The 23554-nt window shown below is 45.2% G+C and overlaps 2 protein-coding genes across 4 annotated transcripts in view; one reads left to right on the forward strand and one right to left on the reverse strand.

The window, feature by feature from the left end:
* Positions 1-406: 406 nt before the first annotated feature.
* LOC119174834 (uncharacterized) lies at positions 407-11376 on the reverse strand. Of its 2 annotated transcripts, none has more exons than XM_037425932.2 (8): positions 11101-11376; positions 9090-9310; positions 7266-7416; positions 5952-6083; positions 4813-4886; positions 4098-4204; positions 3438-3648; positions 407-1105 (listed from the first exon to the last, which is right to left on the reverse strand). In XM_037425932.2, exons 1-8 carry the CDS (start codon positions 11304-11306, stop codon positions 648-650), a joined length of 1560 nt encoding a protein of 519 aa, XP_037281829.2. In that variant the 5' UTR covers positions 11307-11376; the 3' UTR covers positions 407-647. The 2 variants fall into 2 exon arrangements, with proteins under 2 accessions (XP_037281829.2, XP_037281830.2); XM_037425933.2 differs by having other exon boundaries at positions 11006-11129.
* Positions 11377-11678: 302 nt separating this feature from the next.
* Positions 11679-23554, forward strand: part of GLS (glutaminase) — a 33187-nt gene continuing 21311 nt past the window's right edge. For both annotated transcript variants that reach the window (XM_075895066.1, XM_075895065.1), the window contains exons 1-4: positions 11679-12057; positions 14226-14316; positions 14437-14573; positions 15990-16119. In XM_075895066.1, the coding sequence (XP_075751181.1) occupies positions 11840-12057; positions 14226-14316; positions 14437-14573; positions 15990-16119 (576 nt within the window). In that variant the 5' untranslated portion in view covers positions 11679-11839. The remainder of the gene's footprint in view (positions 12058-14225; positions 14317-14436; positions 14574-15989; positions 16120-23554) is intronic.

The raw sequence follows: 23554 nt of genomic DNA on the forward strand, positions 1-23554 counted from the left end.
ATGGATGGAAGGGGTCACATAGTCTTAGCCAAGCTAGGACAGTTACACAACAGGCCTCGCAAGGGTGTTAGCACAAGACCTAAGAGTCGGTGTCGCACCCCACCCATTGCAATAGGCTCTCGTTTTCTGGTGATCCCTAACCGGTGCCCAATCAGAGTAAAAGCGTTCCAGCTCGCTAACCATTATATCTGTTGAAACGAGCGTGCCCTGAACAGGAGTAGGCAGGAAAGAGTCAATCCACCCTAAGAAGGGAACATTCTATCACAATACCAAAAGGTATTCCTAGTACCCACATCTCGTTGCGCCTACTCGTCTAGGTTTCCACAAAGAAGGCACCAGAACCAAGCTGTCACGATAGCTGGAGAGAAAAACTGACACTATCATCAGGCACACACACACAAAAAAAAATCCTAAGCATTATCTTTACTCTACTTTGAATTGATCATTTTTATATAAAATTGGCAGGGTGCCCATGAACTAAATTGGTGCTGTACAACCAGGCGACTGTAATAACTCCTTTGGGTTCGCCGCCCTGCAAGGCAAGGCAATGATTCATGCAAACATGTCCACTGCCAGAGTTGCTATCTTTTGTCTCTAAGTCCCAGAACCTGTAGCACAAGCAAACAAACAAACAAAAAAAGCCGCTGTTATAAGCAGCAAGCCCGATGGCCGGCCCGTCCTTTCAAACTGCCGTCAGCACTGCCAGGCACACCTGCACCATTTTCCGAACCCTGAGTGTCGATGAGAATGTCCGAGGAACAACATATGCTGACTTCTTTGCTGGGGCAGTTTCTGCACTCCCCAGTTTCGCATGCCTGTTTGTCTGGACAGTTGCATATGTCGGCCTGTGACGCAGAGATGCCCAGGATGTCAATGTCGTCCACGAGAACTGTACTCGGTGACATGTCAGCGGGCACCACCCTTGGCAACACAACTTCCACATTCGACGAGATGTCGCCGGCTGCCACCGTTGGTTCCGGCTTGACAACTTGCGTCGCCAAGTCAACGGTGAATGTCCGTGGTAGCAGCACTTGCGCCACCTTGGGCGGCACGTCATTTTGTCCTGATGCACTACTCACAATGTCCAGGGGTATCATGGCATAGGCTGCACAGAGTTGAAAAGGAAATATGTATTGAATACCACGCCTTGCCCCTGAGAGTATGGTTTCCTTAATGGGCGTGCCATTACTTGCATCGCTGCATATTCCGTGTAGATCTCTGAAAAAGGCTGCGCCTACAACCTGGCAACCCTTTAACCGATTTGTAAAGGAAATGTTTAAATCTAACAAAGTAATCAAGTTAGGTCCATTGACAACAGGCACGCATCGACCGACTCTAGTGCACTGCATACGAACAATAATTTTAAGTGCCATTGATTGCAGCAAACATGACATAGTTCATAAATGTGCTCATCAACTGAGTGCAATAATTAATAGTCATACATATTTGAACCAATAAACTTCTGCTCTGAAAGGGATAACATCTGCTTTTGTGGTGGTGGGCAGGCATGGATGTTTAATTAGTGCAGATTTCATACTCGTAGTTGTGGACAGAACTTCGTCAAAATCACAGAAATAGTGCTGCCTACGCACAAGGGCATACAGTATTTATGCCAACAGAACAACACTTTTCACAAATGCTGTAGATAAAGGCTTTGGAGTTGAAGGGCATTTGCATGCCATGGAGAGAAAATGAGCAAGATGCCTGAATCTAACTATAAATGAGTTTTCCAACTCCTCTCCATGACAGAATTGCTTTAGTAAACTTCACTGCATCAGCTATGCAATACAGTGAAGCACACTAGCAGTAAGAAGAGCCAACTCTGTATTTCATATAAAATTGCTGGTGCTTACAATTTACTGTTCCCTTCAAGCCCAACATATTTAGGCTCAGCTCTGCCCATCATGCTCAGTCTGTCGGAAAAATTAAGCTTACAGGACCTGCAAGCATGCACATAAAATTTCGTTCTAATACTTTTATAACCAAGCTCCATAGCTCCAGAGCTATGTGGGCAGGCAGGCAAATATGCAAATCTCTAGCAGGATATGGAAGATAATGCTCTGTTCTAACAATAATTACTGCAGATGTGAAACTCCCAAGTTTAATCAGTGGGATTTGCTAAACTGCTCATGTTAAAAGGACATTGACATAAAATTTCAAGCTCGAGATGTGTCCTTCATTTGGTTGCCCAGGGTGCATGAGCCGTTTTTACCAAACTTGTGTAGCATCCGTCTCCTGAAAGTTATTTTACTTCAAGGGCAAAAAGTGTACAACAGCTAAAAAGGGGCAAGTCACCACTCTGATGTGTTCGGTGTAGTGCATACCATCCTGAGTGAAGATGCGCTAGTAGCGATGACGTCAACGACTTGAGTGTTCTTATTGTGGCACCGAAGCCCGTAAACAATGTCACTTTTCATGCTCGATCCTTCATGCACTACTTTGATTTCAGGGTGTTACAAGACTCTAACCACCATGACAAGACAGGCAAAACGAAAGAGCAGGATTTGACAAGTTCTTGTCAGTCGGCATGTCAGGGAACCTTTGGGAGTTGTATTGATGGTAGGGCAGAAAAAGCTGACTATGTGCATAGTTTCTCACACGTACTGTACACACCAACACAACCACAAGCTATAAAAGTGGAGTAGCTTATAAGTAAATACCATCGCTCGCTAGTAACACACAGGTAGTGCAAATGGTAAATTTTAGTTCGTCCGTAGACTTTGCACTAGCGTAGTACTGGGTTACTGCTGCCTTAACCATAAGAGGCCGGATAAGTGGGGCTGTCTGGCAGTGCAAAGAACCACCTGGCAAGCTCGGGATTGTTATTGTAAACCTTAGCGTATTCCATTGCTGCGCTGGTGTGCATTTGCTGCCCCTATATTTTACAGACCCTTTTTTTTGTAATACCAGAATGCTGTGCACGCTATAGCTAATTCTAATAGATCAATGAGCATAGCCCATGCGCATGTCCCGGGGCACCTCCTCATTGCTACTAAGAACACAGTCCATTTTGAATCACTGTTTTGCAAAAGGTCGAAACGAAAACGATTCACGACATTGCAAACCACGGCGATTACAAGTTCTAAAAAGTCATCTTCAACACTTTTGGCGATGGTGATGCCGGTGACAAGTTTTGACTGAACGTGCGCATCTAGTGAAGAAAATGTTGAAAATCACTTATAGGGGGGTAGATGAATACTCGTGGGTGCAAAGATCTTGCATTGCACAAATATGATGTCAGTGCTCCTTAAAAGAGTCTTCCCACTGAGATTTACTTCCAGGCCAGGAACAGCAAAATTACTGACTTTTATGCACTTACTTAGTCTTTCATTTTGGGATCTTGCATTATTGTCTCACATAGAGTACAACTGCACTGAGTCATTAAGTCTGTGTTATTCTGTCCTGGGCAGCATGTAAGAAAAGGCTACAGTAATTACCTCGAAGTGCTGAGCTGCTCCCGTCAACTTCCTGGATGGGAACACTGACAAGCCCAGTGCTGCTAGGACTTTGCTCGGCTGCTGTTGTATCCACCATGGTGTTGAGAAGCATGTGGGCCGTGCTCTCATCAATGTCATAGTCGGCAGATCCTTCTAAGGGGTCGTCAATGTCAACGTCCAGGCCATCAAGGTGAAACGTCACAATTTGATCCTGCATGTGCCATGATGTGGGGACGGTGAAGTGACAATGATAGTACCACAATTATTATAGTCTGCACATATTCTACTTGGCACTGAGGAAGTGCAATTTACACATGTGTATGCAGTCGAACCTCGATATGTATTGAATCTGAAAGGGACCGGAAAATATAGCTGCTGTGGCCAGAATTTGATCCCATGACCTTCAGGTCAACAGCTGGGCACCATAACCACCAGACCTTTGTGGTGGGTGTTACAAAACGTTTGATGATTACGTTATTCGATATATAACATGTTTTAGATGCTGAAAGTAAAGCGAAGGTGATTTGCCAGCTGTTTGATTTCAAAATAATTGGTTATATCTGGGTTGGTCTGCACTACAATATTAAATATGCACCCGTACCATTGCTTGGACAATGAATGCACCGGGCATACTGCTGCACAGGCAAGAAAACTACTGACCTCATCATCCTGTAGCCTATCGTGCCTTGCCGCGTGAGTCTTCAGGCTGTACTGAGTTGTGAACGTCTTCTGACACCCGTCTTGTGTGCAGAGGTAGGGCCTCTCACCTGAGGAGCAAGTGCACAAGTTAGTATTCCACTCGCTGTATTGTCCTATCCCTCGCTAGTTAGCATGATCAAGCTTGGATAACGCAGTTGCACCAATAAGCACAAAGTGAAATGCGCAGCTAGTAGAAATTATTGCAGTGGCTTCTGATCTGCTTTTTGGCAATTAGTTACATCACAGTGCAAACAAAAATGCAGCCAATTTAATAGGACAAAAAACATGCTCAGTTGGCCTCGCAATGGAAAACTATACGAACTTGTGGACATTGATTACCAAAATAGATAGGCCTCAGTTATTATAAATTCAACTTTAATTACTTAGTTTATCAACTTCAGTCGTGCGTTTCCCTCAAGTGCTTTTGCTTAAATGCAATTGTAACTTAACACTGGCGAGCCAGAAGCGATGCGGCGGGCTTGCATTTTTTGTTGAAAATGACGTGTTGTGCGACGGATCAAAAGTCTGAGTGGTTCACTCAAGCTTTCTAGGCATTGTCTTTCTCGCTGATGCAGCAATGTCATCACAAAGCGACAAAAAGCAACTATGCCTAACGGTTGAGCACGCACCGATAACGTAGCAATACACAAGGTGATCAGGCAAGGTGTGTGCATACCTGTGTGGGTCCTAATGTGGGTTTTCAAGTGATGACTAGCGGCAAATGACTTCCCACACCCATCTGTGTCGCACCTTGGGAAGAAACGAGGAAGGCCATTGATCATCATGCCAGAACACACACATGCACTCACTGTTAGAAAAGGGCATGGCAACAATGGCTGCTGCTCCACTGATCATCCCCTCACCGAACTGCGGCACTTTCAAACTTGCGTTGTAATTTACACAACTCTGGATTACTTCAACTGCAGTTAATAGATACATCTCCTGTTACAAGGTCAAACTAAAGTTAGTTCACTGCATTTTTTAAACGCTTCTCCTGAAACACTCATAGAGCTTGAAAAATTTGCTATACAGGAACAGCTATGTACCAGTCTGTAGTAAACATAAAGCAGCAGAAGTTTCCATTAAATGATGCTGCAATAATCAAGTTACAGCTGCACCATTAACTACTAAATAAAATAATTGAAGAAGATCGGGAAATGTGCTAATTCTTCAATGAGCCCAAATAGGCTGCTGCTGTTGCAATAGATAATGATAACAAAGAAGAAGAAGAAAGACTATGTTGCCACTACAGTTCATTACCCTTTTTTGTCACTCTCCCGCAAGGCATGATTTCCTTTTCATTGCATACTCCTCATTCTATGCAGTTCAGCAAGAGCTGTGGATTATTGTTTGTTGCATGCACTGATTATTGTCCATGCAACAACAATTGAATGTACTACTCTTACTGCACTCTGGCTACCACTGGCCTCTGTGCCATAAAATTGCACATTCAGTGGAAGGTCAGAGGAACACAATGAACAAGCCTTCTACAACAGGCTTCTTCATCATGGTGGGAGTTTCTGTTTTTAACCAACTTTCTGACAACTTCTATTGTATTCAAATTATGTATAGCAAAGGTCTGTAGGCTTTACAAAAGACACAGAAAGGATTGCAAATGACCCCGCCCCTTTCCCCCACAAAAATCGTCCCCCTTCCCCCATTTGTGGCTTATTTATAGCACTTAGTGCTGCTATTTACCAAAGACGCTTGTAGCAGTATCGTGAACACGACATGCGTGTTTCCATAAAATGTTTTTAAAACATCGGGAAAAGGTTAATGGTCCCGGTTGACGAGGAGAAGCAGAGCGAAAGTCACCTGTATGGCTTTTCGCCGGTGTGAGTGCGAGTGTGTTTCTTGAGGTCACTCAGGGTGGTGAAGATCTTCACACAACCATCTTGGCCACAATTGAAGGTCTGTCCCGTATGAATCCGCTGGTGTGCCTTCAGCCTGGCACGGAAGAAAAAAAAAAAGCACTGCCAATTTTGTCGTGAGATGCTGCCCCATGTTGACGCTCACAACGATAAGCCTTCTGTGTTTTCGTCACCTCCTACAGCCACCAAAGGAGATATCGTACTGTCTAGTCATCACTAAATCAGCTTGTCATTTAAAACAAAAACACCTAGGAGGACTTGGGAAAGAAATTTTGAAATTTGCACAGAGATACTTTTACTTTTATCAAGCGGTGGCATATCAGAAATCGGTGTTAACAGCTCCTGCAGTGGTGTGGCTGTTATAAATGTTACAGGGGTTCGTTCCTGGCGACTGAAACAGTGACGCTCAGGAAATAAAAAGTTACACAGACATACTTAGGCACCAGAGTGCTTATTTTGGAGCAACTGGTGCACGTTCATACAAAATGAAAAACAGCGCAAACCACGCAGCAGCAACAGGATTAAGACTGACCAAGTGTTGTTACTTTCAACAGTTGCTCATGCAGTAGTAGCGTTCTTTAACAAGCTCAGAAGCTGTATTCTGTCAAGTTTTGGTGGTTCACAGAATCACAGGAACAGTGCTTGGTACATCCCTGTCTTGTTCTGTGGTACATGATGTTTCTTCTTTTCTATTTTTTCAAACACACTAAGCATTCTCAGTGCATCGAAATCCCTTAAGCCCCTCGACTTGAAATATAAACAATTTTTACGACTATTGATTACAATGTTTGTTCACTTACTTACTTATTTTACCCTCAAGGGAAAATGGAATTACAGAGGAGAATCGGTTGTTACAGAAAAATAAGTAAACAAGAAGCAGTCGGCATAGTCAATTCCCGCAAATAAAGCTTGTATCATACAATGTTAGCTAATACATCACAGAAACTAACTACAGAATGCCAGCTAATTCATCGAGAGGCCTAATCATACTATGTTAGCTAATGTAACATGGGGTTATTAATAATGGTAACAATGTTTCCGGAAGGTTTGTTAAACTCCTTTGACATATTATGCAAAATTGAATTATCTTGTCGAACAAAGAAATAGTGATGTTATCGGATTTATGAACACACTTCAATCCACAGGTTTAATCCTGCATTTCTAAATGCAGCTTGCCCATCATGTTTTGCACAGCTAACGAACAACCCAAAGGCATAATCAAAGTACTAAAGAAGAAGTGTGCCAGCCCCCTCATCACCTGTAAAGTGTGTTGAAGGTCTTTTCGCAGCCAGAGATGCGGCATTCGTACGGCCGCTCGTTCGTGTGCACCCTGAAGTGGATCTTGAGGCGATACGAGGTGAGAAATGCCTTGCCGCAACCCTCTTGCGTGCACACAAAGGTGTACTCCCCTGTAGGAGAGATGCCAATGCAAATTTTCGGATGCATGCTATATCTTTCACAACATCAAAACAAACCATGCTTGCCGCAAGAATACGCTTGGCAAGCGAGGAAACGTGCTAAAATGGAAATGCGGGTGACGACGACAGCTTCAAGTTCCCGAAACCAATAATCACGGCGTCGTAGATTTCGACGGCGCTCACTAGGGCCTACGTAGTTTCCGATTGGTAAAAATGAAGTAAATTGGCCTCCGTAATGGTAATTGTTGGGGTTTAACATCCCAAAACCACCATATGGTTACGAGAGATGCCGTAGAGGAGGGCTCCAGAAATTTTGACTACCTGGAGCTCTTTAACATGCACCCAAATCTTAGCACACGGGCCTCAAGAATTTTCACCTTAATCCAAAATGCGGCCACCGGAGACCCCCCTCCCTAGCATAACAAGTTTCGGGAACTTTCATTCGGCCGATGTGACCAGAACACAAAAGCACACTGAAATCCGTGACGTCACTACTGGAGATTTTGGCAGGGGAAATTATAAGTGAAACTTTTTACATCGATTTCCTCATCTAATAACAAACCTATGGTGGTGAAATTAACAACACTACAGTTTTTAGAGTTTGATTTAGCGTCAAAACTATTCTAGTGTTACACTTTTGTGTCGCTTTAAAAGACAATAATCAAAATATCTCTCAAAGATGCCATCAAAATACCTACTCATTTAAATGCATAGACATGGGAGTTCTAACTCATGCCACATGTGAGGCTTCCATAGTAAGCAAAACTGATGAATGTGGAAGAGCCTCGTGCACAAAGATGTTAATAGCATGTTCATTAAAAAGCACCTTCTCCTTTTCTGCACGTGCCAAGCAGCCAAAGAGAGAAATTACAACCCAACATCGAAAGAGTTTACAGTCAATGTGCAATCCAACTGAATTCGTGGCACTAACTTTTTTTCCGCTACTGTACACATCTCTGCTACTAAATCTCGCACCACAGTTTCCACCAACTGATGGATAATCCATGCAATGAACAAATGAACAAGCCTTCATTTGAACACTGCATAGAATTTGAGTTTTTAAAGCATTTTTAAAAGTTATAATGTATATCCAGAACATATCATAATAATGCCCCCTGTCATTATGTGCTAAAGATTTTGGAGAAGTTTGTCATATGAAGCATGGTTGTGCAACTACACCTGCATCAAGCTGTTTGCAAGGTTTTCTTCTCTTTCTTTCTTTTTTTTTTTTCGGAAAATACAAAGCTGCCTTTTGCAGTGTGTAACCTTGTCAGCAATGCTGACATGTTCTATATGTCAACAGCAGCAAGCCCACCTGTATAATTTTCCCAAACTTCATGCATTGAATGAGAAACACTCTGTGAACAGTACAGCTGAACGCCTTTATAAGATGCACGCTCGAGGCTGCATTTCTTGTCTCTTACATGAGGTGTCCCTCATAAGAAGGGTACCACAGATGCATTTTCCTATCTACCTGTATTTTACTGAAGGCACACTGCTGTCTCTTGAACCCATTTTTCTTTTAAATCAGTGCCTCTTATAAAGGGGTTCGACTGTACAAAGACTTTCTTGGTAATGTGTACATCATAAGATGTATTAGCCAGGCATGCATCTGATACCATAGGACCAGAATAAGAGCAAATCATTAGCAGGCCAGAACATACCAGTATGAGTTTTCTGGTGTGTTTTAAGGTTGCCTGCCGTGCTGTACGTGCGCTTGCAGCCCTCGTAGTTGCACCGGAAGCGCTTGATTTCACGTTTTCGAGTTTCCTGGTTCAAGCTTTGAATAGTCAGTGTGGCATGGGTTGGGTTCTTTGGCATTGGGCTGTTGCCTGGGTTGATCTGCATGCAGATCTGGTCGGCCGATATTGTATGCTGGATGTACCTGCAAATCAACCAGACATGCAAGGTAAGGTAAAGTGAATCTTTTGCGAACGAGGAAACGGATTGCACGAATACTCCTCCTCCGACAGGCTGTTCCGTCAGTACAACGGCACAAGTGCCTACTGTTCGGTACTGCTTCTGACATGTACAATCTAGTACAAGCAAACAGCCAACATTTCTCAATCCATAATTACAGCTTTCATTGCAATTTGAAAAGCTAGCAACTAGTGCAGTTACTGAGTTTACAAGTACAACAGCTGGCTTTTCCTGCCCATATGCTTGCGGGCTAATGATGTCATATTGTTTTTTTTTTTTTTCAGAAATGCTTTAGAAATGCACTATGAAAGGAACAAGGCAAAGTTTGGGTGTTCTTTGCTTTTTCTCAGGAAGTGAGCAATGCACTTTCAGCATTCCATAACAATCCAGCTGGTTATATTAATGATTAAATGCCAAGAGAGTTGTAACAGCAATTTTCTACATAGAATGACATTACACTCACTAAAAGGGCAATAAGAACTACGAAAAAACAGGTTACAAGATATTTTCAAGTAGGGAGGTGTGACTTCGTGGGTATGAATTGTTTGCAATCTATTAAATCCAGCATTATCGGCGTGCAAGATGAAGTTTCTACTCTACAAATTAAAGTTTTGGGAACATATCGCACACTAATGTGGCCTGTAGCGCAAGTTTTCGATTCTACGTGAAAAATGAAACAGCACGAGATGCAAACGACAGCCTACTGTACTGACTCATCGCTTAATATTTATACGTCCAGGTAAAATATACACAGTTGCAGTTGTGTGTTCCCGTGCCTTCAACAAGGCTAATTTGCAGAACTAGCGTCCTTGCCAAACGTCAAACAAAGGTTTAATATTGCACAGTGGGCAACAGAGAGTAGCAAGAGCTAAACTAGCAGTGGTTTCAACAGTAATCAATCAGCAGAGCGAAACACGATCCAGGCGCGCATATTTGGAGCTTCTGTCAAATCCTCTTGCGTCCAACTCTGTTGTGGCGCTGAAACTATTTTCTTCGCTTTGCTCGGAGGCGGGTAAAAATTCACTGACGAAGGCCGCGTCTTGCATAACCAGGCGCACTGCCAAGTCGTTTTTTTTCAAACAGCCGAGGGCGAGCCGACAGCAAGACAGCTGATCGCATTGAGCTACACTATCCGAAACACCTCCGATGATAAACATTTTCCGCGAAAATTCCGCAAGTTCCGGTACGAGTGCGCATTCCTCTTTCGGCGCATGACGTCTGCGTCGCACTTGCAGCGGTATCGGCTTTCGTTTCGTAGCGGCAAGTCGAAACGAAAAGAAAGAAAACGAGTCGCATTCGCCCTGCGCGAAACAATTCATTCGGCACAGTAGTCAAGTTTCGCGGTTTTGTTCTCCGGCGGCAGGCGCGGCGTTCCCGAGATCAGACATTCAAGTGAGTATATCCGAGACGGAACGCATTAACCGCTACACAAATACCGGGACATCGAAGCGCATCAACGATGACCGGGTTATCGGCACCCCGAAACGTGACGCTGCTGCTTATTTGAGCCCGTTATGTGGCCTATCTCTAGAGACGACGTGACGCTCAGAAATAAATAAGCACAAGCCCAAATCGCCCGAGGAAACACACACAACTTTCGCGACCGATGATAACCATGTTAGGGTAAAAAACGTTCGGCTACTTCCAAGAGGAAAGTTACCACACAATCGACACTTCGTTCACCAGTGCCCCCAGGCATGGCACGTCCTTCGACATCGCCACGGCGTAGGCCAGCAGCCCAGATTCGTGGCTCACCCCGCATTTTCGTTCTCGTGGTCTTCCACATCGAAGATCCCGATGTCCTCGGCAGCGTTTTGGCCGTCGTTAGAGTCGTCAAAGATGCCGTCTTTCGTCGAGAATATCTGCTGACCGAAAGTACTACTGTCCAGGCTGTCGTACAGATACTCGTTGAAGGCCACAGTCCTAGATGTGGGACCCGACGACGACGTATCATCTTCCATTTTTTTGGCAAATCGCCCCCACTACGCGAACTCCGTCGAGCACCAGCGGACATGAAGGTTTCTTCGGTAGGTTCACTAAAAATACACCACCACTCGCGACCGGCGCGGCCTCTAGCAACGTAGTTCTTGTTTCGGTTTCGAAGAAATCGAAATAAGTCATATTTTAATGCGCGCAAAAAGTCAAGCTGTTTTTGAACACCTAGAATAACTACATCGCCGAATATAACCTGCGTAAATGCAGCGACTACTGACCTAAATAATCGTCAACCGGGGTCCTTCTCCAAAATTAGCGTCGGCGGCCCGTCGGCACGCCCAATGGGTTTTCGCTTTGCAACTTCGTTTTAATTTTATTCGAGGGAATTTAACGGGGACTGCCCACGCAAATAGCGCATGCAGCGCTCAAGCGTGGCTCTCTTATCAACTCCAACATCGCGGAGATCCGTCAACGAAGAATCGCCGTCTCGCACCTCATCGCTTTCTCGGGTCGTTGGAGCCGCGCTCGAAGTGAATAATAACACCGATCCACCCGGGACATGATCCGCAGATTAGGAAGGGTTGTGGGCTACCATAGGCGTGCTCCTAAGGTGTGTCCCACTACGACACGGCTTCTGCAGCCGCAAGCGACCAAGCGGCACCAACAGCCCGCTCGTTTTTTCAATCGCTATGCGTCGCTGGAAACTACGTCTCATGCGAATCGTGTGTTCGTGCCGGCCGAAGAGTTTCACCGAGACAAGGAGAAACCTTTCGACAAGTAAGTTTGCTTCTTCTTCTTCTTCTTCTTCTTCTTCTTCTTCTTCTTCTTCTTTTTTTTTTAGTGTGTGATTTAGAGACAGTATGTCGTTGGAGTGGCGTTTCATAATAGTACAGGCTGTGGTGCAGTGTTAAAGAAACTACATTTATTTATTATCAGCTGATCTTTTAAGTTTGCTATGCGTGTTACTTAAAATCCCTTAATTCATACAGCGTCTTATAACGGTTGGAAATATTCAGGCTAGACGCCGGTGATAAAATACCCAGCCTGGATGGCATAATTGATATTTTTTAATGGCCAATTAATCGCTGTTGGTGTTCCTGAGTAAACGTGAAGGCAGTACTGTGTCCTACAAGTCGGCTTTCTGCGGAGTTATGTGCCTGGTACTGGGCTTTCCTGCACGACTTACATCGATACCATGATGCACGTGTGCTGTATATTTTAGCGCATCTTTGAAATGATTTTGCATTTTTAATTCAGTAGTCGGTATTAAAAATACACCGAGATTTCGTTTTATTTATTTTTTTTAATTTTATATTCTTACAAACATAGTCACGCAAATTAGCAGCGTGAAGCATGACATGATGTACAACCATTTGCATTCGTTTGATTCACTGCAATTGTTTATGTGAGCACCGATGTTGAACATCCAGGTGCATTTTTTTTCAGACTACCTGTGCATGTCGAGATATATGACGGACAGTGCACCTGGGAATTCTCTCCTCCAGCTTGTTTGCATCGTCATATGTGCTGTATGACCTGGGCGTCGTACGAGTGCTGTGCCATAATTTTTTTTTACCTCATACTCTAATAGAAGAAACGTACTTGCTCTCAGGTGCACAGCTGCTTTCAAAGCAATAACACCCTGAAAAGTATGAATACCAAACGCATAAGACTTTCATGCTCTTTTGCAATCAGCCTGCTTTATGCAGTGTGGGGCAACATTAACCGATAGTGCTTGCACGTAGCTGGGGTTGCGCAGTCGTATTTCTTTATGATTGCTTTTTGCATAGTAAAGGGCCTTGCATTTATAAAATGCTGGCATGCAGCCACGGGGGTGGAAATGGATGCCAATCAGTTGTATTATCTACTGCAGGAATAAGAACAGACCCCTGAGTTATAAATTGAGGCTGTTACGATTGGGTGAGTGAAGGCCATGACGCGACTGCAGTGTTAGCCATCCATTCCGTCAAAACAAACATCATTTATGGCTTAGGCATGGGAAGAGAATTAAAGGTAGGAACAAGGGGTCATGCAAACTGCATTGGGCTCTTCCTTAGTGTGTTGGGAAATTATAATTGCATGTTTGTTTACATTAATTTATTAGGGTGCCTCACCTTAGGAGCTAATTGGTCTATGAACTTCAAAAAGTTTTTAGAAAGGTCTGATCCCTTTTGCTTAGAACCTCAAAAATATTTTCCTCGCATGGAGTAAACCAGTGAGTTCAGTTATCTAGTCACTCTTACATTATAAGCCTTTTGAAAGAAGTGCATTTCATTGCTATTGCCCCTTGCCAGTGCCGATTCAGTGGGGTAACTGCTGGATAACAATAATTATGTTAACATACCCTCTTAAGTTCTTCATTTCCATACACACCAAATAACTGTGCTTGAGTTACATTATTTTACTCTAAAATGTAGTGGAATGCCCTGCATTTAAAGAGAAAGATTCACATTGATAGATTTAAAAATTTTTGTGCTTTTTTATTTTGGATTTTCACAAATACATTAAATAACCGAGTTATTGTGTTGTCAGCCACCTGTTTTTTTCATAAGCTAAAAACAGATGATCACGTTAATTGCTTCACAGCAAAAGCTATCCTTCTTGGATGGGAACCATGAAAAAAACCTGACATTGCTTGCAGTAAAGTGGTTGGTTGCAGCAACAATTCACGCACAACTGACCTGGACCTACAGTGTTAACAAAGTGTCTTACTGACCAGCCTCTTGACGTTTGCTGTGTTTTGCTTGGCCATTGCTGAACAGAGGAGGTAAAAACAAGCTGTGCAATGGCTTGCGTACACTCTGGCTTAAGACCATATTTCTTGGAGTCTTTTTATGCCTCATGTTTCTTATAGAATTATCGCATTCAATTGCTTTGAGTATTTTTGAAGAGTTTTGGGAAGGCAATGGGATGCTACAAAAGTATAACATTTCCATTAACTGCAGATGTGAAAATGGCCCTGTGAATGTGGAAGACCTTCTGTTTGATATGTTCAAGGATGCGGATGACACGGTCTGCGTAGGAAAATTCTTGAACGTGAGTATCGGCTTTGTTCTTCAGCTGTTGATATTCCACTGTCTGTTGCTTACACGTACTAGGAGAATTAACCTTGAATTTATTCTTTTGCAATGTAATGTATTAGTCTGTTTTTTCCAGGCATTGTTCACAACTGGGCTGTGGAAAAATGATCCGCGTCTCAAGGAAATGATGCAGAACTTGAGAAATGTTCACAAAGAGAAGTCACCCGTCCGTTCACTGGAGTCGCTCGCTCTCAACAGGGAAACGTTTGCACAGTATGTACTAAGTGACCTCCCTGATTGGTTCCCCGTGGCGCCCTTTTGTTTTCTTTTACAGAAGCAACCACTGATGGCGGTTGCTTCTACAAAAGAGTGACTTGAGGCTGAAAGATGTGCCATATCTGTTTCGAGCCATTTACAAATTTTTGTAACACCTTGCATGTCATCTCGGATCACTGCGACAATGCAGTAGCTGCAAGTAGACTCATGCAGTGATGTTGAGAGAACGGTGTATTTTAATCAGAAAACAGAAGCTGGTTGCTTTTGCGGTCATGCATGTTTGTTGTGCAGTGAAACATGCTTTTAAACTGATGGTGCTATACTCGGGAACGACTTTTTGTGGCAATGAAGCGAGGAATATGGAGCCAAATTGGGCATGTGCCACCACAGTAGAACATAGTGCCACAGATGTGTCTGTTTTTCTTGCATGAAAATATTGATAAAAAAACTACATTATTTTTTACTGGATGCTGTTTATAGAAAGATGCTGCACACACCAAGCAGATATTAATATTTGTTGTTGCTTTCTGAAGAGTCATTTCATGTTTTTGCACGTCTGAAAACGTCGCACATTTTACGTGTACCTCACAGTCAAAGGAGCACTTTGTCTTTAGGTAAGCGTGCGTCGCCCCCTAGCTATTGCGACGACTCGCCGAAGGAGCTTGTGTTGAATTTTGCTCACAAATGGCTGTGTCAAAATTACTTCAACACGGCCATCATTCAAAATGCGAGCCGAACTAGACTACTTCGCGGAGGAGTCTCCCGCTCCACTGCTTTCCCTTCATTGCCACAGAAAGTTGTCTCCGAGTATAGTTTGTTTCTTCTGTACTCATTAATTTCACAGGTGGGCATCGAGTGGGCTGCTCTTTTATTAAAGTAAATCTTTCTTAGCGAACCATCTCTAAGTCTTTCCTGAAGATGTTTGTTGCTTTGAATAAATACATGGCTCACATAGCTTACTGAATACTTGAGCATGCCATTTTTGTGTGTGCAGTAACATATAAAAAATAAACCTATGGCTAACTTCATCTGTATTTCACGCCGTGCTTCTCGCGGCTCGCATGTCTTTATGGTTATGTGCTTGACCCGCATTTCCATTCGTGTGGCATAATTTTTTATATACATTACATCAAATTAAGGTTGTGGTCAATACTGTTCATAAACATTGCACAAGTGGCAGTTTTTAAAATTATATGCAGTGCATTTAGCTTTACAGCATTTCAGTAGCCACTGCATGAAAGTTGCTTCTTGCTGTGGTTTCAACATCAGCATTGGATCTCCATAATTTTTTTTTACCCTGGTATAAATATTCACAAAGGGATATGACTGCCTTTGCCAAACAGAAAATGGTCCTCTTAGAGCGATACTTCTCTGGAATTTATTTCACTTAGATATTTTTCACTTTTGTTGCAGAGTGATCCGAGAGAACATTGTTCTCATCACACGAGCCCTGCGCCACCAGTTTGTGATTCCTGATTTTCAAGACTTCATTCGTTATGTCGAGGACTTCTACTGGAAGTGCAAAGTGAACACCGGCGGAAAGGTTCGTAAATGTCGATGAACCTCAGTGAGAACCTTTCAGCATTTGTTAGGTGTAAGCATCTGGATGGAAGACAGCATAATTTAACTGATGCAGGCCTGGTTCATACAGTTTCTGAGTTCATATTTTCATCATGCATAATGCTGAAATTCTTATAGAAGTATCATGGTCTAATTACTGTTGATTCGCATGTACCTCATATAATAGGGCCATTCCAATCAAACTGTCCGAGCCAGTGCACTCGCCAAAATTATCTGAGAAAGTTATACATGCGTGTATAGGCATTAGTTGAGTATTTTCTCAAAATATTGTTACGGGGAATATAGTATACACGATGCATATACTGGCGAGCAAATGCGTACAACGCTGCTGCAGTCCGAGCACGTTCCCCTCAGCACTTCGTCGTCATCATCCTCAGGCATCTACTTAGCTCGATCAATTCTCGAGGCGTGAGTAGTATAGTTTTAGCCGTGAGACGTGAACTATATCGGTCGGGACTGAAGCTGGTATTGACGTGGTATGGAGTGGAGCTATCTCGTAGGTCACGCTGGTGACCTCGCGTATGACGCGGTAGGGGCCAACAAACCGGAACATCAGTTTTTCGCAGAGACCAACACGACGTGATGGTAACCACAACGAAACGAGCGACCCCGGGGAGTACTGTACGTCGCAGTGCCGGCGATCGTAAGCACTCTTTTGGTTAAGCTGCGAGGCACATAAACGATCCCGGGGGACTTGGCGGGCGATGTCAGCTCAGGCCAGGGCATCACGAGCATAAGCAGTCGGTGAGGGGGCGTCAAATAGGAGCATAGTGTCCATGGGCAAAGGCGGGTCATAACCAAACAGTAGGTAAAAGGTGAAAATCCAGCTGTATCATGACGTGAACTGTTGTATGCGAAGGTAACGAAAGGTAAGTGGATGTCCCAATCTTTGTGATCCTTGGAGATGTACATCCCTAACATATTCGTCAGGGTACGGTTGAGGCGTTTCGTGAGGCTGTTGGTTTGTGGGTGGTACGCTGTAGTGAACTTGTGGTGGGTAGAGCAGGATCGCAGGAGCTCGTCGACTACTTTAGATAGAAAACAGCGGCCGCGGTCGGTGATCAACTGACGAGGAGCACCATGACGCAGAATGATGTCATGAAAAAGGAAATCGGCTACATCAGTAGCGCAGATGGTGGGGAGGGCGCGTGTAACGGCATACCATGTTGCGTAGTCGGTAGCAATAGCAATCCACTTATTACCGGTGGCGGACACAGGAAAAGGTCCTAGAAGATTGAGGCCGACTCGGAAAAATGGCTTATCTGGTACTTCAATGGGCTGGAGGGTACCAGCAGGTCCCAAAGCAGGTGTCTTGCGGCGCTGGCAGAGGTCGCATGCCGCAACGTACTGTCGCACAGAACGGTAGAGGCCAGGCCAAAAGAATTGGCGGCGAACGCGGTCATATGTGCATGACACCCCTAGGTGTCCAGCGGAGGGGGCATCATGGAGCTGGACCAAAACGTCTGAGCAAAGATGCGCAGGAACAACGAGTAAAAGCTCAGCACCATCAGGGCGGGCGTTGTAGCGGTGCAAAATGTCATTGTGAAGAATGAACAGTTGTAAGGAGTGGTCAGGGTGGGGAGAGTGCAGACCATTGATAATAGCACGCAAAGAGGGGTCGCGGCGTTGTTCAGCAGCTATGTCGGTGAAGTCGGTAATTGAAAGAACGAGGGCCTCTTGCTCATCTTCCCTCGTGTCAGGGGGATCGACTGGGTAACGGGACAAGCAGTCGGCATCCTTGTGAAGTTGTCCGAATTTATAGGATACGGAAAAAGTGTACTCTTGTAAGCGCAGCGCCCAGCGACCAAGGCGTCCCGTAGGGTCCTTGAGTGAGGAGAGCCAGCAAAGTGCATGGTGGTCGGCAATAACTGAGAATGGTCGGCCATACAGGTACGGTCGGAATTTCGCAATGGCCCAGACGAGAGCTAAGCACTCGCGTTCTGTGATGGAATAATTTTGTTCCGAGCGCGACAACAGTCGGCTTACGTACGCGACGACGCGGTGCATTCCTTGTTGTTGCTGCGCCAGCACTGCGCCTATGCCGTGGCCACTGGCGTCAGTACGAAGCTCCGTGGCGGCAGATAGGTCGAAGTGTGCTAGGACTGGTGGATTGGTGAGAATGTCGCATTCCTTGTTGTTGCTGCGCCAGCACTGCGCCTATGCCGTGGCCACTGGCGTCAGTACGAAGCTCCGTGGCGGCAGATAGGTCAAAGTGTGCTAGGACTGGTGGATTGGTGAGAATGTCAACGAGCGACAAGAAGGCGTTTGCTTGCTGTTGGCCCCAGGTGAATGCGACATCCATTTTGAGGAGGCAGGTTAGAGGATGGGCTACTTCAGCAAACTTCTCGACAAAACGACGAAAATAGGAGCACAGTCCCAGAAAACTTCGGACGGACATCCTTGGCTGAGCGGGGTGTGGGGAAGTCGCGAACTGCTCGGACTTTCGCAGGGTCTGGTTGAACGCCCGCAGCGTTACCAAGATGGCCGAGTACGCAGATTTGGCGTGGCCCAAAGTGGCATTTGGACGAGTTAAGTTGCAAGTTGGCACATCGGAAAACATCAAGCACTGTGGACAGACGGCTAAAATGGTCGTCGAAAGTAGTCGAAAAAACAATAACGTCGCCAAGATAGCAGAGGCAGATGGTCCACTTCATGCCTCGAAGGAGAGAGTCCATCATGCGCTCAAAAGTCGCGGGGGCTTTGCATAATCCAAAAGGCATCATCTTGAACTGATAAAGTCCATCAGGAGTCAGGAAGGCCGTCTTCTCTCTGTCTTTGTCGTCCACAGCGATCTGCCAGTAGCCTGAGCGAAGGTCTATTGAAGAGAAATATTTGGCACCGTGTAAGCAATCGAGTGCATCATCTATGCGCGGTAGGGGATAGACATCTTTCTTGGTAATATGGTTGAGATGGCGGTGATCAACACAGAATCTCCAGCTATTGTCCTTCTTTTTAACAAGTACAACGGGTGAGGACCAGGGACAACATAAGGGTTCGATTATGCCCTTATGAAGCATTTTATCAACTTCTCGCTGTATAATAGCACGCTCCGGGGCTGACACACAATAGGGTCGTTGGCGAATGAGTCGAGCGTCACCGGTGTCGATGTGATGGGTTACCACGGATGTCTGGCCGAAATTACGGTCGCCGAAGTCAAAGATGTCCTGATAAGAAGCAAGCACATGGCAGAGAGCAGAGACTTGTTCACAGGTGAGCTTGTCAGATAGCATTGGCTTGAAAAGGTCGGAACAGGAACGTGACGAGAGCGACGTTGATGAAAAATCGGGTGGCGAATCGGTAGTTAGGGCGGAAACTGTGTGGTCGACCGGTGGTGTCAGATGCGCAAGTGACATGCCGCGAGGAATAACTTGCGCTGAGAAGCCAAAATTGAGGACAGGAAATGAAGTTCGGTTGTCCTTAACGGTAACCACCGTGTTGGGGAGTGCAACATTACGTGTCATGGCCACGTCAGAAATTGGGGCAGCAACATAATTAACATCGGGTACTGGAGGATATGGCGAGAGTTGGACTTGGACTGCGGCTTGCGACGGGAGTCTGAGGAAATTGACAGAGCGTAGACGAGGTGGGCTGTGTTACGACCGTCATCATTATTGACGTTTTTCGGCCTTTGTGAAAAGGACGAAAATATTTTGACGCCAAACAAGGGTGTGCCGTCAAGACGAGTTGATTTCCTCTCATCTGAACGATGGGTTCGGGACTGGTTTGCGCAAAGAAAACGCACGAGCCAAGAGAGGCCATTGTGAGCTCGACTTAAGAAAGGCCATTGTGTTTGCTGCCAGCAAGGCTTTCGAGGCAGACAAGGAGGCAGCTGGACCATTTTCGAGGTCACCGAGGGTTTCGAAATCTCGGAACCAGCATGGTATTTGCAGTTCAGGCTGCAAGCTAAAGCCAAATCGGTTGTGGCTGCATCTTGCGAGGACAAGCGGAGCCCCGGGATATGTGCAGCTAAGCCATAGCTTCTAGCAAACAACCAGGAATGGAATGTGGGGGTGAAGAAAAGAATAATGCACTATCTGCTGCAGCCCTTGCCGGAGCCCGCCTCGGCGACGAGGGATTAGTTTACTCCTCCTCCTTCTCCCCTTTCTCCATAGGATCGGCTGAATGTGGTGGCATATTTTGACGATATGCTGGCCCACCACTACATTGTCCTACCCAAACAGTCAGGCAAGTTTGACACTTGTACTGGCAGCCGGTTTTTCGATCCTCATGCAGCTGCCAGAAGAATCTTGAAAACCAATATCATCGGACGTGCGCGAAACTTGGTGACGTGTGCGAAAACGTCGGTGCAGTGCATTTGTGACCATATTTGGGCATCGTGTAGAGTGTGCCCTCTCCGCATGCATTGTGTGGTGTCTTTTCTCTCCTTCGTGGGTGGAGCACCTAGACCATAGAGCGCCCTATTGGCGGAAGCTGTGGACAATGTGCCCAGGGTTGGCAACGAGGCGCTATATAAGCCGAAGACTTTCGTGTATTTCAAGTGCTACAGTTCAACAGTTCTCATGTACAGTTCTTGACTTCTCATTCTCCTTCTCAGTTACTAACCATGTAAATAAATTGTTGTCATTTTTAAGAGCGCCTCAATTGACTTGTTCGACGATGGGTCCTTTGACGGGGGCCCGCTACCAAACTGAGACCCGCAGGACCTGGAGTCGCAACAGCTGGTAGAGACGGTCTTTGAGAAGGGTGGTAGTTCGAGCCGAAGAAGACCTTTGGAGCAGTCAATGAGCACAGCGTGTCAAAGAAAGTCGAGTCCAAGGATGTGGTCATGAGGGCAATTTCCCAGTACAGCTAACAGAACTGAAGTTTGATGCTCAGAAATCGTTAATCGCACAGTGCACATTCCAAGCACAGCAGGAGTACTCCCATCCGCTGTACGAACGGTAGGTGCAATCGCAGGCGTCAGAACTTCTTGGAGGCGGCGGCGGAGGTCTGAGCTCATCACAGATATTTGTGCACCGGTATCAATAAGAGCAGTTACAGGTAAACCATCAACGAGAATTGTAAGAAGGTTGCACCGCTGGTCGGGAGTAATCAGAAGATTTGCAGTCCGAGTCGTGTATGCAGCGTCACCTCCGGGGGCTGCACCGGCTAGTTTTTTGAGCGACGGTCGTAGGGAGACCGAGAACGGTAGGGTTGGGGCGAGCGGGACTGACGACGCACGGGCGATGGCGAGCGGCTGGTCCGACATTCTGGATTATGCTCTGCACCTGTCTCAGCACGGTAGGACGGGGCATAAGGTGCACGTTCGGAGCGGGGTCCCCAATTATAGAAGCTCGGTTGAGGTGATGAGGTCCAATGGCTGCGGCAATGGCGAGCGATGTGTCCTATCCGATGGCACGTGAAACATATGGGCAGATCATCATGAGTGCGCCATTCAGCTGGGTTTCGTTGTGGCGCGAACATGCGGTTCGGAGTGGCAGCCGCAACGACTGGAGCCGAGCTGGAAGCAGCAGGGGCATTTTGATGAGGTGGCGAAATGCCCATATTCGCGATCTCTTGGCGAACCACGGCCTGTATCATTGAAACAGTATCGAGGTTGTGTCCTTGCGCGCTGACGCTAGACATAGCGGGTGCCATAGCCTCGAGTTCCCGACGGACTATTCTGGTGACGTTTTCCGGCGCTGGTGGTTGATGTAGTGTGGGCAAATCTTCGCAAGAGGATGTAGCCGCCGTGTTGGGAAGGCGGTCAAATCGGTCAACTATGCACCTACTTTTCGCTTGTTCGAAGCGACGACATGCTTTGATGACCAACTCCACCGTCGAGCAGTCCTTGCACAGCAGAAAATTGAAGGCGTCATCGGCAATTCTTTTCAGGATGTGTCCAACTTTGTCCTCGTCGAGCATGTCCTTGTCAACCTTGCGGCACAAAGCCAACACGTCCTGTAAGTACGCGATGTACGGCCCTGTGGATGCCTGGGCACGAGTCGCAAGCTCTTTCTTTGCGGCCACTTGACGTCCGATGGGTTTCCCAAATAGATAGCGCAATTTCTGCTTACAGACGTCCCACCTGGTAAACTCTTTTTGATGTGTCTCGTACCAGAGTTTTGCCGTGACATGCAAGTAGAAGATGATGTTCGCCAACATAAACGTCGGATCCCAATGGTTGCTGCTGCTGACGCGCTCATATAGAACCAGCCCGTCATCGACGTCTATGCCACTTGTGCTGTTGAATGGGCCTGGGTCACGAGGTTGCACCACAACAATCGGTTGCGGGGCTGACGGATCTTGTTCACATTGAGCAGCCTGGTCAGTCATCGTGGTAGCTGCAATGCGCCATCCGCTGCGAAGATCCAGCTCGTGGGGCTGTATAGCGAGTTGTACCCCGCACCTTCCACCAATGATGTTACGGGGAATAAAGTATACACGATGAATATACTGGCGAGCAAATGCGTACAACGCTGCTGCAGTCCAAGCACGTTCCCCTCAGCACTTCATCGTCGTCATCCTCAGGCATCTACTTAGCCCGTGACAATATCTTGAGCAGCAAAAATATTTTGCATTTAATTGTTGGGCATCTTAATAATGGCATCTTAAGCCAATTGCATTATTATATTTTTACCTTTGTTTATTATCACCTTGATATGTAGCATACAAAGCCAAGTACTAATGAACAGAACTTAAAACAATGTACTGCAAACACACTGCCACTCCTTTTTATGTAGCAAATTATGTTGGTTTGTATTGCCCCCATAGCGAAACAATGCAATGGTGGCACTAAACATCAACATTTTTTTTATTATTTGAAAGAAAAATTACTCCGAGTCAACATTTTTTAACAAAGTTGTTATGATCGTTAATTGTATACACTTCTCAGCTGATTTTTTCTTGGACCACCTTAGGGTGCCACAGGTGTCTTAACATAGGCCAAAGTGGTGTTTTTGCCAAGTTTAAGATTTTATTTTAGAGTCTGTACACTGCACACAACCCAACCAAATGTATTTGATGGTATGTTTTATGGAAAGTTCAATAAATATAATTTATGCATTTCATCAATAATCATCTTTTGTAGAAAGATTCTCGAAAATGCTACGGTTTATTCAATTTTATGTACACACAAAGCAGTGAACAATAGAAAGCTACAATAAGTAACTGCTGTTTAATGATACCTTGATGCTTAAAAAATGTAAAAAATAAGAAAATAGTTGAAAGAATGGGCAAAATGGTTCATTTATAGGGAATATTCTTTTTCTTGTGTCTGGTTTCCAACCTTTCATAAATTTTAAATGGCAGTCACGTACGCAAAAAATTTTTGCCGCTCAAAATATCTTGAGAGAATACTCAACAACTAATACCTATACGTCGGTAATTTTCTCAGATTTTTTTCATGTCAATGAACATGTGGCGTTTCGAAATGGCAAGCGACACGCCACGCTCTT

The sequence above is a fragment of the Rhipicephalus microplus genome, chromosome 5 (genome assembly GCF_043290135.1).
Source record: "Rhipicephalus microplus isolate Deutch F79 chromosome 5, USDA_Rmic, whole genome shotgun sequence".
Lineage (NCBI taxonomy): Eukaryota > Metazoa > Arthropoda > Arachnida > Ixodida > Ixodidae > Rhipicephalus > Rhipicephalus microplus.

Bases quoted from the DNA above. Each gene is read 5' to 3' on its own strand.
- LOC119174834 (XM_037425932.2), bottom strand. From the start codon at position 11,306: ATGGAAGATGATACGTCGTCGTCGGGTCCCACATCTAGGACTGTGGCC. The intron at 9,311-11,100 runs GTGAGCCACGAA...GTTGATTTGCAG, and splicing joins CACGAGAACGAAAATGCGGG to GTACATCCAGCATACAATAT. The intron at 4,887-5,951 runs GTGACTTTCGCT...TTTCTTCCCAAG, and splicing joins ACCGGCGAAAAGCCATACAG to GTGCGACACAGATGGGTGTG.